Genomic DNA, 17,251 nt, shown 5'->3' with positions numbered 1-17,251 from the left:
ATTTAGGCCAAGCGAGTGATAACCATCTGAAAGATGAATAACTACATCATAACTACATCACCCAATCGAAGATTCAAGGTTCTTGGTTCGATCCCAAAGCAGTTTTAACATTGCGTTACGGTATTATCATCCATAAAATGGATAAATTTCTTCTTTAAGTGTTCCATTTCCCCTCCAACTGCATTAGAATATTCACAGGTCAATTACTTCCAATCTTTGTCTTAAATAATTTATTTTTCGTTACTTGGAAATTCACAGCAATTAAAATTAATTTCTTATTAGGTAAAGATGAAGTGTTCCACCCGTGACACAAAATTGTTCACCTGTAGTTCCAAAACTAGGAAAGTATTTTAAGTGAAGTTGTGTTTAATCAACAGTGTTTAGTTTCGTATTTCATTGCACAGAAACTGTAAGAAAAACGTTGCTTAACTATCGGTAGAATAGTTGATTTAATGGTCAAAAATGTAGTCTGTACGTCCAACCCGTGACAGTGGGATAGTGTCTCTGCTTCCCCCTTCCAGGCACCGGTTTATGGAGACATCATGAATTTCGAAATCATTTCGAATCGCCATACAACTTGTCCTTGTGCGTCTTCATGCGTACGTGGAACGTTCTTAGGGCCCGGAAGTCGACCTAAAAAAATCTAAAAAAAATGACCTGTAGAATGACCTTAGAATTATTAAAAGATAATTTAAAATGGCGAAATATGACCTCAAAATAATTTTTGCTCTTAAAGTGAAAGCTTGATTTTTCATAAATTACAAGAGAGTCGTTAGCACTTGTGTATCGCGTGCACCAGATTATAATTTTCTTATATTGTGACTAATTTTACTTCAAAACCACAGGTAATTGTTTTAAATTTGCTGTAGGAAAAATAAATTTACCACAATTAATGCATTGACAAACATTTCAGTAAAAAGTAATATTGAACGTGTTTTCGATGAATAGCAAATTTGCTTAAAAAGACGAAGCCAGGAAATTCGAATTTGTAAGTCGTGCTAGCAAATGCAATTAAAAATCACGAAACAACAGGGGAGGAGGAAAATAAACCTTAAAAGTGAAGAGAAATGCAACAAAAGCGGCAAGAAAATTACTGATAAATGACCTTAAAGCCAAAGAGGCTGAAAAATACTGACTCGAACTCCTAGCGAGGTTCTTCCGTTCAAAATTCCACTTTTGGTCTCGCTCCATGATTTTGAGAGTTTGTTCAGTTTATTAATTATTTCAAAACTATTAACCTAGTTAGTTGGTAAACTTAAAGACTCACCCTGTGTACTCACACAGATTCAGGGTTAACATTGACATTTGTTTGTTTTATGTTTATACAAAAGTATTCAGAAAGTTATTTTTTTAAAAGTAACTAGTTACAGTTACAGTTACTTGCCTCAAAAAGTAACTGAGTTACAGTTACTCGTTTGAAAAGTAACTGAGTTACAGTTACTCGTTTGAAAAGTAACTGTAAGTTACTTTTACAGTTACTGAAAATTTTCTTGCAAGCAATTACATTGTATGTATAACTGATGATCATTAACTAAAAATAATATGTGCAGACTTATACATGTATTTTATTTATGATTCTGGTTAGTTCGAAAGTCTTAATTAGGTTTAATTAAGTCTTCACATCTCCTACGTCACAAATAATCAAGTTTGTAAATTAAGTGTCCTAAATTTACTGTAAAAGTAACTGTTGAAATTTTACTTCTGCTGAAAAAAGTAACTGTTACTTGTAACTAGTTACTTCCAAACAATTATACTATACAAACGCACTGTCCCTGTCTTCTCAGATACATGTTTATTGTGTTAAACTTCTTTGGAATGTATTGTATCATCTACTGATACAATACGTGTTCTCCTTGCAGCACCTTGAAAGAACCGTTTGTCGATCCAACAGTGCAAGCGACGTACATAAAGACTCACACGAGAGGTAGCACATTTTTGATGGGAATTATAAGTGGCTACATTACTCAATCTATAAACTGGGAGAAAGTCAAAATTTCCAAGGTAAGAAACAAACTTTGTGTCTGAAATAATATACGCAGTATATGATATATTCAAGAGAGAATCAAAGGGAATAGAGACAAATTGTCTACCTATTCTTTCTCTCACTCATTTTTGATTGTAACTATTTTTCAATTTTCTTATTTTCTTTTTTACTTTTCAATCTTGTTATTTGGTTTCAATACTTTTCATGTGTGTGTTTTGTCTTCCCAATTTCTGCCTCAATTTATTTTCTTTAATCTCTCTCTCGATCTTCTATTTTTCACATCATTCTCTCCCAATCTTTGATTCGCTACTTTACATCTATTCCCTCTCTCTGTCTCATTTCGTTATTTCTCTTCCTTCTCTCCCCTCTCTATCTCACTTGGCTATTTCTTTTCCCTTTTTCTCTCCTTCTCTGTCTCACTTGAATTCTTCCCTTATCCTTGTATCCCTCTCTGTTTCACTTCGTTATTTCTCTTACCTCTCTCTCCCTCTCTGTCTCACTTTGTTTCTCTTTACCACTTCTTTTCTTCTCTTCACTCTCTCTCCCTTCGTTATTTATTACCCTTTATCTCTCTCATTCTCTTTCTCACTTGATATCTCTTCCCTTTCTATCCCTCTCTGTCTCACTTCGTTATTTCTCTTGGTTATATCTCTCCCTTTCTGTTTCACTTTGTTTATCTTTTCCACTTCTTTCTTTCTCTTCCTTCTCTCTCCATTCGTTATTTATTTCCCCTTTCTATGTTTCACTTGATGTCTCTCACTTTCTTAACCCATCTGCCTCACTTCGTTATTTCTCTTAACTCTCTCATCCTCTCTGTCTCACTTTGTTTCTCTTTCCAACTTCTTTCATTCTCTTCCATCATTCTCCATTTGTTATTTCATTCTCCTTTCTCTATCTTTCTCTGTCTCTCTAGGTCTCTCTTCCCTTTCTATCCATCTCTGCCTCACTTCGTTATTTATCTTGCGTCTCTCTCCCTCTCTGTCTCACTTTGTTTCTCTTTCCAACTTCTTTCATTCTCTTCCTTCTCTTTCAATTCGTTATTTATTTTCCCTTTCTCTCTCATTTTCTCTGTCTCACTTAGTCTCTCTTTCCTTCTAACACTCTCTGCTTCACTACGATATTTCTCTAGTTTCTCTCACCCTCTTTGTCCCACTTTGTCTATCTCTCCAACTTCTTTCTTTCTCTTCCTCCTCTCTACATTCGTTACTTATTTCCCAATTCTCTCTCTCTTCTGTCTCACTTTGTCTTTCTTCCCTTTCTATCACTCTCTCCCTCACTACGTTATTACTCTTGACTCTCTCTCCCCCTCTGTCTCACTTTGTTTTTCTTTCCCACTTCTAAATTTCTCTTCCTTCTCTCTCCATTCCTTATTTATTTCCCCTTTCTCTCTCAATCTCCGTCTCACTTGGTCTCTCTTCCCTTTCTATCCCCCTCTGCCTCACTTCGTTATTTCTCTTACCTCTCTCCCCCCTCTGCCTCACTCTGTTTCTCTTTCCAATTTCTTTTTTCTCTTTCTACTCTATCCATTGGTTATTTATTTCCCCTTTCTCTTTCTCACCTGGTGTCTCCTTTACATCCCTTTCTGCCTCACTACGTTATTTCTCTTACCTCTCTCTCCCTCTCTGTGTTACTTTGTTTCTCTTCCCAACTTCTTTCTTTCTCTTCTTTTTCGCTCCATTCGTTATCTATTTTTCCTATCTCTCTCTTTCTCAGTCTCACTTGGACTCTCTTCCCTTTCTATCCGCCTATGCTTTACTACGTTATTTCCCTTGGGCCTCTCTCCCTGTCTGTCTCACTTTGTTTCTCTTTCCCACTTTTCCTTTCTCTATATTCTCTCCCCAATCGTTATTTATTACCCTTTCTCCCTCTTTCTCTTTCTCACTTGGCCCCTCTTCCCTTTCAATCCCTCTCTGCCTCACTTCGTTATTTCTCTTACCATTATCTCCCTCTCTGTCTCACTTTGTTTCTCTTTCCACTTCTTTCTTTCTCTTCATTCTCTCTTCTTTCTTATTTATTTCACCTTTCTCTCTCTTTCTCTGTCCCACTTTGTCTCTGTTCCCTCTCTATCCCTCAATGCCTCACTTCGTTATTTCTCATACCTCTCTCTCCCTCTCTTTCTCACTTTGTTTCCCTTTCCTACTTCTTTTTTTCTCTTTCTTCTCTCTCCCTTCGGTATATATTTCCCCTTTCTCTCTATCACTTAGTCTCTCTTACCTTTCCATCCCTTTCTGCCTCACTACGTTATTTGTTACCCTTCTCTCCCTCTCTGTGTTACTTTGTTTCTCTTCCCAACTTCTTTCGTTCTCTTTTTTCTCTCTCCATTCGTTATTTATTTCTCCTATCTCTTTCTGTCTCTGTCTCACTTGGTCTCTCTTCCCTTTCTATCCGTCTCTGCCTCACTAAGTTATTTCTCTTGGCTATCTCCCCCTCTCTGTGTTACTTTGTTTCTCTTCCCAACTTCTTTCTTTCTCTTCTTTTTCGCTCCATTCGTTATTTATTTTTCCTATCTCTCTCTTTCTCTGTCTCACTTGGACTCTCTTCCCTTTCTATCCGCCTATGCTTTACTACGTTATTTCTCTTGGCTCTCTCCCCCTGTCTGTCTCACTTTGTTTCTCTTTCCCACTTCTTCTTTCTCCAAAATTCTCTCTCCAATCGTTATTTATTACCCCTTTCTCTCTCTTTCTCTTTCTCAATTGATCTCTCTTCCCTTTCTATCCCTCTCTGCCTCACTTCGTTATTTCTCTTACCTCTCTCTCCCTCTCTGTCTCACCTTGTTTCTATTTCCACTTCTTTCTTTCTCTTCATTCTCTCTCCTTAACTATTTATTTCACCTTTCTCTCTCTTTCTCTGTCCCACTTGGTCTCTCTTCCCTTTCTATCCCTCTCTGCCTCACTTCGTTATTTCTATTACCTCTCTCTCCCTCTCTGTCTCACTTTGTTTCTATTTCCACTTCTTTCTTTCTCTTCATTCTCTCTCCTTTCTTATTTACTTCACCTTTCTCTCTCTTTCTCTGTCCCACTTGGTCTCTCTTCCCATTCTATCCCTCAATGCCTCACTTCGGTATTTCTCATACCTCTCTCCCCCTCTCTGTCTCACTTTGTTTCCCTTTCCCACTTCTTTCTTTCTCTTCCTTCTCTCTCCCTTCGTTATTTATTTCCCCTTTCTATCTCTCACTTGGTGTCTCTTCACTTTCTTCCCCATCTGCCTCACTTCGCTTTTTCTCTCATCTCTCTCATCCTCTCAGTATCACTTTGTTTCTCTTTCCAACTTCTTTCATTCTCTTCCATCACTCTCCATTCGTTATTTCATTCTCCTTTCTCTCTCTTTCTCTGTCTCTCTACGTCTTTCTTCCCTTTCTATCCATCTCTGCCTCACTTCGTTATTTATCTTGCGTCTCTCTTCCTCTCTGTCTCACTTTGTTTCTCTTTACAACTTCTTTCATTCTCTTCCTACTCTTTCAATTCGTTATTTTTTTCCCTTTCTCTATCATTTTCTCTGTCTCACTTGGTCTCTGCTTCACTACCATATATTTCTCTAGTCTCTCTCACCCTCTTTGTCCCACTTAGTCTCTCTCTCCAACTTCTTTCTTTCTCTTCCTCCACTCTACATTCGTTATTTATTTCCCAATTCTCTCTCTTTTTCTGTCTCACTTTGTCTCTCTTCCCTTTCTATCACTCTCTACCTCACTACGTTATTACTCTTGCCTCTCTCTCTCTCTCTCTGTCTCACTTTGTTTTTCTTTCTCACTTCTATATTTCTCTTCCTTCTCTCTCCATTCGTTATTTTTTCCCTATCTCTCTCTTTCTCTGTCTCACTTGGACTCTCTTCCCTTTCTATCCGTCTATGCTTTACTACGTTATTTCCCTTGGGTCCCTCCCCCTGTCTGTCTCACTTTGTTTCTCTTTCCCACTTCTTTCTTTCTCTACATTCTCTCTCCATTCGTTATTTATTTCCCAATTCTCTCTCTTTCTCTGTCTCACTTTGTCTCTCTTCCCTTTCTATCACTCTCTCCCTCACTACGTTATTACTCTTGCCTCTCTCTCCCTCTCTGTCTCACTTTGTTTTTCTTTCTCACTTCTATATTTCTCTTCCTTCTCTCTCCATTCGTTATTTTTTTCCCTTTCTATCTCAATCTCCGTATCACTTGGTCTCTCTTCCCTTTCTATCCCCCTCTGCCTCACTTCGTTATTTCTCTTACCTCTCTCCCCCCTCTGCCTCACTTTGTTTCTCTTTCCAACTTCTTTTTTCTTTTCTTCTCTATCCATTGGTTATTTATTTCCCCTTTCTCTTTCACACTTGGTGTCTCTTTCCTTTACATCCCTTTCTGCCTCACTACGTTATTTCTCTTACCTCTCTCTCCCTCTCTGTGTTAGTTTGTTTCTCTTCCCAACTTCATTCTTTCTCTTCTTTCTCGCTTCATTCGTTATTTATTTTTCCTATCTCTCTCTTTCTCTGTCTCACTTGGTCTCTATTCCCTTTCTATCCGTCTCTGCTTTACTACGTTATTACCCTTGGGTCTCTCCCCTTTCTGTCTGTCTCACTTTGTTTCTCTTAACCAATTCTTTCTTTCTCTACATTCTCTCTCCATTCGTTATTTATTTCCCCTTTCTCTGTCTTTCTATGTCTCACTTGGTCTCTCTTCCATTTCTATCACTCTCTCCCTCACTGCGTTATTTCTCTTGCCTTTCTTCCACTCTCTGTCTCACATTGTTTCTCTATCTCACTTCTTTCTTTCTCTTAATTCTCTCTGCCTTCGTTACATATTTCCCCTATCTCTCTCTCACTTGGTCTCTCTTCAATTTCTATCCCACCCTGATTAAACTTCGTTATTTTTCTTACCTCTCTCTCCCTCTCTGTCTCACATTCTTTCTCTTTCCCACTCCTTTCATTCTCTTCCTTCTCTCTCCATTCGTTATTTATTTCTGCTTTCTCTCTCTTTCTCTGTCTCACTTGATATCTCTTCCCTTTCTATCACTCTCTCCCTCACTGCGTTATTTCTCTTGCCTTTCTCCCACTCTCTGCCTCACACTGTTTCTCTTTCCCACTTCTCTCATTTTCTTCCTTCTCTCTTCATTCGGTATATATTTCTCCTTTCTCTATCTTTCTCTGTCTCACTTGGTATCTCTTCTCTTTCTATCCCCATGTGCCTCACTTCGTTATTTCTCTTACCTCTCTCATCCTCTCTGTCTCACTTTGTTTCTCTATCCAACTTCTTTCTTTCTCTTCCAACTCTCTCACTTTGTTATTTATTTCCCCTTTCTCTCTCTCACTTGGTGTCTGTTTCCTTTCCATCCCCCTCTGCCTCACTTCGTTATTTCGCTTACCTCTCTCTGCCTCTCTGTTTCACTTCGTTTCTCTTTCCCAATTCTTTCATTCTCTTCCTATTCTCTCCACTCGTTATTTATGTCCCCTTTCTCTCTCTTTCTCTGACTCACTTGGTCCCTCTTCCCTTTCTATCCCTCTCTGTTTCACTTCGTTATTTGTCTTACCTCTCTCTCCCTCTCTGCCTAACTTTGTTTCTCTTTCCAACTTCTTTTTTTCTCTTTCTTCTCTCTCCCTTCGTTATTTATTTCCCCTTTCTCTTTCTCACTTGGTGTATCTTTCCTTTCCATCCCTTTCTGCCTCACTACGTTATTTCTGTTACATCTCTCTCTCCCTCTCTGTGTTACTTTGTTTCTCTTCCCAACTTCTTTCTTTCTCTTCTTTCTCGCTCCATTCGTTATTTATTTCTCCTATCTCTCTCTATCTCTGTTTCACTTGGTCTCTCTTCCCTTTCTATCCGTCTCTGCCTTACTACGTTATTTCTCTTGGCTCTCTCCCCCTCTCTGTCTCACATTCTTTCTCTTTCCCACTCCTTTCATTCTCTTCCTTCTCTCTCCATTCGTTAATTATTACCCCTTTCTCTCTTTTTCTCTTTCTCACTTGGTCTCTCTTCCCTTTCTATCCCTCTCTTCCTCGCTTCCTTATTTCTCTTACCTCTCTCTCCCTCTCTGTCTCACTTTGTTTCTCTTTCCACTTCTTTCTTTCTCTTCATTCTCTCTCCTTTCTTATTTATTTCACCTTTCTCTCTCTTTCTCTGTACCACTTGGTCTCTCTTCCCTTTCTATCCTTCAATGCCTCACTTCGTTATTTCTCATACCTCTCTCTCCCTCTCTGTCTCACTTTGTTTCACTTTCCAACTTCTTTCTCTCTCTTCCTTCTCTCTCCCTTCGTTATTTATTTCCCCTCTCTATCTCTCACCTGGTGTCTCTTCCCTTTCTATCCCCTTCTGCCTCACTTCTATTTTTCTCTTATCTCTCTCATCCTCTCTGTCTCACTTTGTTTCTCTTTCCCACTTCTTTCATTCTCTTCCTTCTCTCTCCATTCGTAATTTGATTCTCCTTTCTATCTCTTTCTCCGTCTCTCTTAGTCTCTCTTCCCTTTCTATCCCTCTCTGCCTCACTTCGTTATTTATCTTGCATCTCTCTCCCTTTATGTCTCACTTTCTTTCTCTTTCCAACTTCTTTCATTCTCTTCCTTCTCTCTCCATTCGTTATTTTTCCCTTTCTCTCTCTCTTTCTCAGTCTCACTTGGCGTCTCTTCCCTTTCTATCACTCTCTCCCTCAATACGTTATTTCTCTTGCCTTTCTCCCACTCTCTGTCTCACTTTGTTTCTCTTTCTCACTTCTTTCTTTCTCTTCCATCTCTCTCCATTCGTTATTTATTTCTCCTTCCTCTCTCTTTCTCTGTCTCACTTGGTCTCTCTAACCTTTCTATCCGTCTCTGCCTCACTACGTTATTTCACTTGGCTCTCTCCCCCACTCTGTCTCACTTTGTTTCTCTTTCCCAATTCTTTTTTTCTCTTCCTTCTCTATCCATTCGTTTTTTATATCCCCTTTCTCTCTCTTTCTCTGTCTCAATTGGTGTCTCTTCCCTTTCTATTACCTCTGCCTCACTTCGTTATTTCTCTTATCTCCCGCTCCCTCTCTGTCTTACTTTGTTTCTCTTTCCCACTAATTCATTGTCTTCCTTCTGTATCCATTCGTTATTTATTATCCCTTTCTCTCTTTTTCTCTGTCCCACTTGGTCTCTCTTTCCTTTCTATCCCTCTCTGTCTCACTTCGTTATTTCTTTTACCTCTCTCTTCCTCTCTGTTTCACTTTGTTTTTCTTTCCCACTTGTTTCTATCTCTTCCTTCTCTCTCCATTCGTTATTTGTTCTCCTTTCTCTCTCTTTCTCTGTCTCACTTGGTCTCTCTTTCCTTTCTATCGCTCTGTGCCTCACTTCGTTATTTCTCTTACCTCTTCTTCCTCTCTGTCTCACTTTGTTTCTCTTTCCACTTCTTTCTTTCTCTTCCTTCTCTCTCCCTTTGATTTTTATTTCCCCTTTCTCTCTCTCACTTGGTGTATCTTTCCTTTCCATCCCCCTTTGCCTCACTACGTTATTTCTCTTACCTCTCTCTCCCTCTGTCTCACTTTGCTTCTCTTTCCAACTTCTCTCATTCTCTTCCTATTCTCTCCATTCGTTATTTATGTCCCCTTTCTCTCTCTTTCTCTGTCTCACTTGGTCTCTCTTCCCTTTCTATCCCTCTCTGCCTCACTTCGTTATTTCGCTTACCTCTTCTTCATCTCTGTCTCACTTTGCTTCTCTTTCCACTTCTTTCTTTCTCTTCCTTCTCTCTCCCTTTGTTTTTTATTTCCCCTTTCTCTCTCTCACTTGGTGTCTCTTTCCTTTCCATCCCCCTCTGCCTCACTACGTTATTTCTCTTACCTCTCTCTCCCTCTCTGTCTCACTTTGTTTCTCTTTCCAACTTCTCTCATTCTCTTCCTATTCTCTCCATTCGTTATTTATGTCCCCTTTCTCTCTCTTTCTCTGTTTCACTTGGTCTCTCTTCCCTTTCTATCCCTCTCTGCCTCACTTCGTTATTTCGCTTACCTCTCTCTCCCTCTCTGTCTCACTTTGTTTCTCTTTCCAACTTCTTTCTTTCTCTTCCTTCTCTCCGCCTTCGTGTCTTATTTCCCTTTCTCTGTCTCACATATTCAAAATTTGTAATTTGATGTAAGAGTGTCTGTCATGTTACATTCTTGACTTATTTTTTGGACACTTGTATATAACAGCTGGTATAACAGCTAAAACCAATAAGGAATGAACGAATGAATGAACATTTAATAATGTTTTTGCCACCCTAGGATACTTTGAAGGGAATATTACAAAAGACGGAACAATATGTTTGAGAAGTTATCTTTGTATAACAGAAATGTCCTTAGTACTTCGAAATTCTGGATTGACTGTTGTGAAAAATGGATGATACTTTAATTTAGTACTTTTTAGCTTCAACATGAACAAAACTATAAAAAATTCTGTTTCAATCTTAAAATACAACAAATATAAGAAACATACAACTTTAATAGTAATTTAAAGTCCGTAAATTAGTCATATTAACAATATCTCTGTTTTCAGACATCTGTGATTTGGATGGACATTTCAGCATTTGTTTTCATGTTGACTATAGCTTTAAGTGGTTACGTTTTCTACCAAGAAAACGAACCTTGCAGTGTACTTCTCAAAGCAACGTACGCCGCCGTTTATCGGTTTTGTTGGTCAATTCCGATTGTTGCCTTTTTGCTAGCAATGCACGTCTACAAATTTCGTAAGTGTTGTTTCTTATTTTTTACAACTAAAGTTATTTAGGTGACAATATAGAGTAGTTTTTCTAGAGTGGGAATTTCAGATCCTAAATCAGGCGAAATCAGTCGCAGCCAACAATAATTTTGAAAATGCAACTAAATATAGTATCAGTGTTGGCAATCTTTCTAAATAACTGTAAATGTATGATACTTTGATTTTCCCAAACATGGAACTTATCGGTAATATTAGCAATATATAATATTATACATAGATATTACAACAATTCTTTACATAAATAACTAATACATTTGTAGCCTGTAATCTTTAAACTTTAATTATTTCAAAGTTTGAACCCCACCGATGTTAATTCTTACATAGATTTTAATAATCTAATTGTATATTTATCATTCCTTTAGGTTTGAGAATTTTAAAGAGACGTTGTTATCAAGGATGTTCGGTGGGGGAAAGGGGGGGGGCATAACTGCACGCAACACTAACTTTGATTTGAGAGTGCCAGTGTTCTGTCTACCATATGAGATTAGGTAGTTGTTCTGTAATGGAAATCAAACAATTTCATTGTAAGTTTGTCATTCGGTAGCAAAGTAAAATAAATAAATTCAATCAATAAACTACTTTGATTCCACCATTATTCATTTTTTGTCTGTGAAAGCAAAAGTAACAACCGAAGTCCACCATGCCAGCAGAACTGTTACTTCTAAGCAGCTGAGGTTAGAATGCAAGTTTGTTTTGTGTTTTAAGCCCACTTTTATGCACAGATAGGATTGAATTGAATTGATTGAATTTGTGTTTTTAAGTCCACTTTATGCACAGTATGGCTAATCGGGACTGGACCTACAGATTAAAGTGGGATCCGAACGATTATGTACCTCCACATGCTTGGTGGTTGGTTGAGGGAAATTGTCTTAAGGTTTCACTAGCTGTTGTAGTGTACATTGTCGTGGCTGCTGCCCAATTCTGTAGACGAACCAAAACCACATTCAGTATACCAATATTGGCTGCATGTAGACATCAGACAATAGCAGAAATAAAACAATCGCATCCTGAATTGACGACAGTCAAAATATTTCGATTTGTTTACAATTTGAAGATAGAACATTTACATTCTCAATGGACGAAATGTTTGTTAAGATTTTTTATGTTGCTGCTTATTTGCTTTTATCTGCTATCCTTTAGCACCCATCTACAAAATCCTTAGCTGGAAAGGATTTGTTCCGCTGAGTCGACTAACGTATAGCTTCTATATCATCCACTTCATCCCGATTTTACATGGGGTTGGAAGTCGGAGGACCAATGCAGATTACAGAGTATTAAATATGGTAAGTGGATTTTTCTCTTAACACCTTTTCAAATTACCACGTAGTGCAAGTAGTTAAACTTAGCGTGAAATACACTTGATTTTTTTAAAAGTACAACACTTTCTCCCATTGTGCGAATTAACGAGTGAGGAATGCCCAGGGATTTTCCCCCACAAAATAAATATCCCTGGCCAAATATTTTTTTATTCCTGCCAGGGATGTTTTTATCTCCCTCAAAGAAAATGAAATTGAAAGTATGTAGTGTACCATTTCTAAGCTATGTAACAAACGCAATTGAAAAATCATTCGTGTCCATTGATGGACCAGGCATCAAAGATTTCCATGCCGAAAAGTATGCAGCCTTGTGGATTAAAGTGTTCATATTTTACATGTATTAAAGTATTCACAAGAATTTTGTAGGTAGGTTAGGATGGACATTAAGTTTGAACGTGGAAATTTTCGGTGTTCTGTAGTTCGGCAGCTCAATTTGTATATGAGTTAGGGTTTTCTTAGAATCTAAATAAAGTGTTTCTAAATTACGTGTAAATGTTATCATAAGATGTTATGACGTAGGTTAGAACCAATTAAGTTACCAGGGGCCCGTTCCGAAAGTCGCACGAGTTTAACGCGTTATGGTAACTGGCTGTCCCATAAGTGCTTCCGTGCGTTTCGTGAGGTTCACTATGCTATCCCAAAAGTCGCATTCCGTGCGCCTCATGGAAGAACGAGATTCACCAAACGCACGAGCCAGGAGGCTGGTTTGTTCGGTGAGAATCGTCTGCTGCTCGCAGACAACGCGAGTGTATGATGGCTTCAAACTGCGCTGGTTCGGAAAATGTATTATATTTTTAACAGAGAGCGATATGAAGCAACATGCACAAGATGAGGGTGCCTTTACGTTTCCTACAATGTGATTACAATGAGTAACAGTGTTCGAAGCAGAGTTTATTTCTGCCAGATGGAAATGCCTTCCGCTGGAAGCCATGCAGAAAATTTCTATAAACAAAGCGCTGCGCCTGCGCTTTCGTCTAGAGCGTCCCAAAAGTCTGTAAAATAACTGGTTTCACCAGGTTCACGAGGCCAGTTACTTTCGTTCGATTCGCTCGTTTCGTTAAGACTTTTGAAACGCACCCCTAGTATTTTGACTGGTAACATTTCCATGCGCGAAAAAGGCTAGCTCTCGAAATTAAATCACAAATGCGCCACTGAGTCGGCCCAAAAGGCACAGTGCTTTCTTCAGTGTTTCTACTGTAACTGCTTGTGTACAGTCATAGAGTTTCGATACTGGTGTGTTTAGTTTCCCGTTTATGCCACTACGAGAGCTGGCTGTCTCTTGTTTCAAGAATGTGCTGAAACTTGATGCAGAGACTATGGAGACTATGTGTAAGCGAATGCTAATAAAATAGTTCCGATTTTCGTCACTAGGTGAAAATGTGGCGCTGAAATCTGGTGCACAAGGAAATGCTTCGTGCGACCAATGATCACACTGTCTTACGCTTCCAAGGGGTCATACTTGTTGACAGGGAGCATACTGAACACTGCTGTACCGACATAAACTCACATTCTATATATTCCTTAAAACGACCTAAAAATAATTTTCACTCTTGAAATGAAAGCTTGATTTTTCATGAATTACAAGAGAGTACTTGAATAGTTCCATAAAACCTGTTTCTTTCTCTTGTCGTTTAAACTACCGAAGCAAAGGGAGAAAAAGCAATTAAATGCTAAAGTAGTTTTCCATCTTACTTCAAGATTACACCGCAAAGTTTTTCTGTATAAGTCACTTTCAGAGGGGCCTTGAATGATACAGTAGTCTCTCAGCATTTGAACAATTGTGTTTCGTGTGTATCAAATCATAATTCTTCTATATCATAACTAATTTTACCTTACATCAGAATAAAACGATAATAGTTGCCAGCAGGGGACCTCAAAGTAGGCTAGTCGCCGCCCCGTGGCGGAGTGGTTAGCACATCTCGCTACGAGGACAGGGGTTCCGGGTTCGAATCCCTGCCTGAGCATGGATGTTTGCGAGTGTCCATACATCAAATTAAAATTAATCACATCATCACTCATCCCCATCTTCGCAAATTAGCCAAAAGTGGCACAAGAAGCCAAGTAAAATAAAGCAAATCATATCAGCAATATAAATCAAAGTGGACTTCACCCCAAATATTTTACGTTTCCTGGAAGAATAATAAATTTACCACAAATAATTATTTAAACCGATTCCAGATATTTCAGTTAGAAATTTAAATAAGAAAGTAATGGTAGGAAATGAATTTAAAATTCCAGAAACTGGGAAGAAGCGAGAAAAAAAACTGAAAAATGCTTAAAAAGTGCAACAAATACGGGAAAAAATGACCTGAAAGTAACTAAAAGGCCATCGAATGCAAAATATAAGCAATGCTTTTTTTGTTCTAACTGAATGGAAATGGAATAACATCAGGTTTAGCGTTGTCTTCAAGGCCATGGGAAAACCTAGTGATGGCGTTGTGTGGCACATTTTGGCAACGCAGGGACAGGATTACTAACAAGCAGCTGATTGCATCACCCAGGTCCTCTCTTAGGATTGAAAATTTGATCGACAGTGTCACAGGGTTTTTCTTTTCTTGGTAGAACAATGGCTAGATTGTCTAACTTTTAATAACAAGATTTCTCTTTCTGTTTGCAGTTCAAGATGTCTTTGAATGACGTTTTAATCAGCCTGGTTCTAGCTTTTCTCCTAAATTTGCTCATTGAGTCTCCAGCGATGGAACTGGAGAAGAATTTTTTAAAAAAATATATGGGTAAAGTATATTGTGTGATAAATAACTTTTAGTTTATGTCCAGGCACGTATCTAGAAATGTATTTCGGGCGTTCGAACCAAGTGTCTCAGAAATAATAATAATAATAATAATAGTAATAATAATATAAATGTTTGAATTAACATATTAATATGTGTAAATTAATTAATATTTATTATTATATGAATAGGTAAAGTTACTGCGTAAGAATAGTGAGAATAATAAGGATATAAGAAGGTATTAATTATTTAGCTTACATGTAGTTAAGTTCGCCAAAATTCGTATAAAAACAACTGTCGTGGCAAGGGAATTAATAGCAAAGAGATAAAAAATTTGAATACTTATTGCATAAGAAGAACAAAAACTGTCATATCCTGTTATCCAAAAGTCTGCATAAATGTGGCTTGACATTGTCCTTCAAGGCCATATTATCCTAATACAATACTTGGCTTCCAGTACGTTCCACGGAAATAACCATTGATTACAACAAATGCTAAAAAGGTACATTTTCATTATTAAATTCTAGTAATTGGCAAGCCTTTCGGAGGGGGGGTCCGGACTCCTAGACCCCCCCTAAATACGTCCTTGTTCGTGTCAGTGACGCTACAAGTTAATTTTTGATGTCGGTTAAAGGATTGAAGAAATATTTAAACGTGGACTCTAGTTTAATGACATGTTAACTATTTCTTCTATTTTCTCTCCTTTTCTATTATACTATTTCTTCATCTGTATCTTCTTTTTCTCTGTTGTCTATATTCTCTTGTACTATTTCCATTTTCTATCCTATTTTGTCCTTTTTCTATTTGCTAGTCGTTTCGTATTTCCTCTCTTCACGCGCTGTGAGCCATAAAAAAAAGAATTTTCTCTCTTCTTTATTTTTCTAGTTGTTTCTCCATGACTTTATCTTTCTTCTCTATTTTCATTTTTGTTTTTGCTCTTCATGCTATTACTTTCTTTTTCCTATATTTCTTTTCCATTTCTACTCTTTAGTTTTATTTTCTCATCCTTTTTCTATTTGTTTTTATATTCTATTTACTCCCTTTTTCAATTTTCCTCTTTCTCTCTACTTCCTTTTCTATTTTCTTTCCATTTTAATATTCCTTTCTCTCTTCTGCTTTCTTCTTTCTTTTCTATCTTTCCATTTGTTTTCAATAATATCTTCTCTTCTTTAATTTTTCTATTTTTACTCAATTTGGCTTTGCTTTTTAAACTCCCCCACTTTTGCACCTTTATTTTCTCTGCCCCGCCCCCTCTCCAATTCGAACACGACCCGGAATTCATAAACAAATTCACGCCATCTGCCTTTCTATATGGGATAATAATTAATAAAAGTGATTTGTAGACAGCTATGCATAATTGAGATTATGCACAGTATTAATATACACAGAATAAAACCATTCACTCACATTTAGTAACAAACAGTATGTTTTAACTTTTCTTTACTACGAAAGTTGCAATAGGTAATGTTAACATTATATTCTTTTTATAAAAAAAACAACTTATTTTCAGATGAAGAAGAACCCAAGAAGGAAGCCACCAACGGACATTTGTTGCAAAATAATAACCAAAGCAATACAAATGGAGAACTTATTAAGGATAAGTAGATCAATCAAGTACCATGTGCATTGTTTCCTGCAATAAACGTTCGTTTTTTTAAAATCACGCCACGCGTTTTCATTTATTACATCCAATAATTTATGTGATTTTTTGTGAACTTGTAATTCAAGTGTTTAAGCCTACCCAATGCTTTTGAAAAGTTGTCGCCCCTGGCTGTATCTCAGTGTTTTTCAGACTTCTGGTGTTTCACAAGTACTTTCTATCGATTGACTGTGTTTTTGACATATGCTGTATGTTGGGTCGCTTCTACTTTTAATCTTGTTCGAGCGCTTGTTGAGATATGCAGTGTTTTGTTGCGTCTTAAACAAGTCGACATGATGCCCTGATCGACTCGTGGGAGGTTCAGGTTTGAAGGATTTCTAAAACATTTTCAAAGTTGTTGTTTATTATGAAATTTGCTCTATTTGAAGACTCTCTACAAGTACTGAATGTACCGTCATTGTATACGCAACACCAGATCCTTCGATTCTTATAGCAAAGCAAATGCTATTGACATGGTTATTCTTGAAACATTGAAAACGATTAATTCACCGTCAGAAGTTAGATTAAACCATACGCTCGGAAGCATTTTTTTCAATCTTTGGTAGACAATACAAATAGCCAGTTTGAAGACTTAAGTTTCTTTTCGGATGTAGTCCTTTTAAATGCACATAACATGGCATTCAGATGATTAAGAACTCGTGTTACGTGAACTTTAATGTAGCGAAAGCATGTGTGCGTCAGTAGTTAAAGATTTTCACATCTAGAAAGAAAATCCAAAACACATTTTCACCTAACTCAAGGATTATGTGAATTCAATTCAAATTGTACCAATATCTACAGCTGTATGTGAACGCTGGTTCAGTCCCATGAATGTAACCTTTACAGAACAGAGTGAGATTGGATCATAGAATGCATAGCCGAAAATCAATTCCGTTGTTGGTGTTCTACGTATTTTCGTTAT

General features: G+C 37.6%; 1 protein-coding gene across 1 annotated transcript in view; it reads left to right on the top strand.

Moving 5' to 3' along the window:
* Positions 1-16,353, top strand: part of LOC145994366 (nose resistant to fluoxetine protein 6-like) — a 59,760-nt gene extending 43,407 nt beyond the window's left edge. The window contains exons 9-13 of the mRNA XM_083130481.1: positions 1,860-2,001; positions 10,424-10,613; positions 11,786-11,928; positions 14,579-14,693; positions 16,201-16,353. Of these exons, the coding sequence (XP_082986607.1) occupies positions 1,860-2,001; positions 10,424-10,613; positions 11,786-11,928; positions 14,579-14,693; positions 16,201-16,295 (685 nt within the window). The 3' untranslated portion in view covers positions 16,296-16,353. The remainder of the gene's footprint in view (positions 1-1,859; positions 2,002-10,423; positions 10,614-11,785; positions 11,929-14,578; positions 14,694-16,200) is intronic.
* The last annotated feature ends 898 nt before the right edge of the window (positions 16,354-17,251 follow it).

The sequence above is a fragment of the Lepisma saccharinum genome, chromosome 10 (assembly GCF_977018435.1).
Source record: "Lepisma saccharinum chromosome 10, izLepSacc3.1, whole genome shotgun sequence".
In the NCBI taxonomy this organism is placed as follows: domain Eukaryota; kingdom Metazoa; phylum Arthropoda; class Insecta; order Zygentoma; family Lepismatidae; genus Lepisma; species Lepisma saccharinum.
Note: the sequence above shows the minus strand (reverse complement) of the source record. Positions and strands in the feature narration are given on the sequence as shown.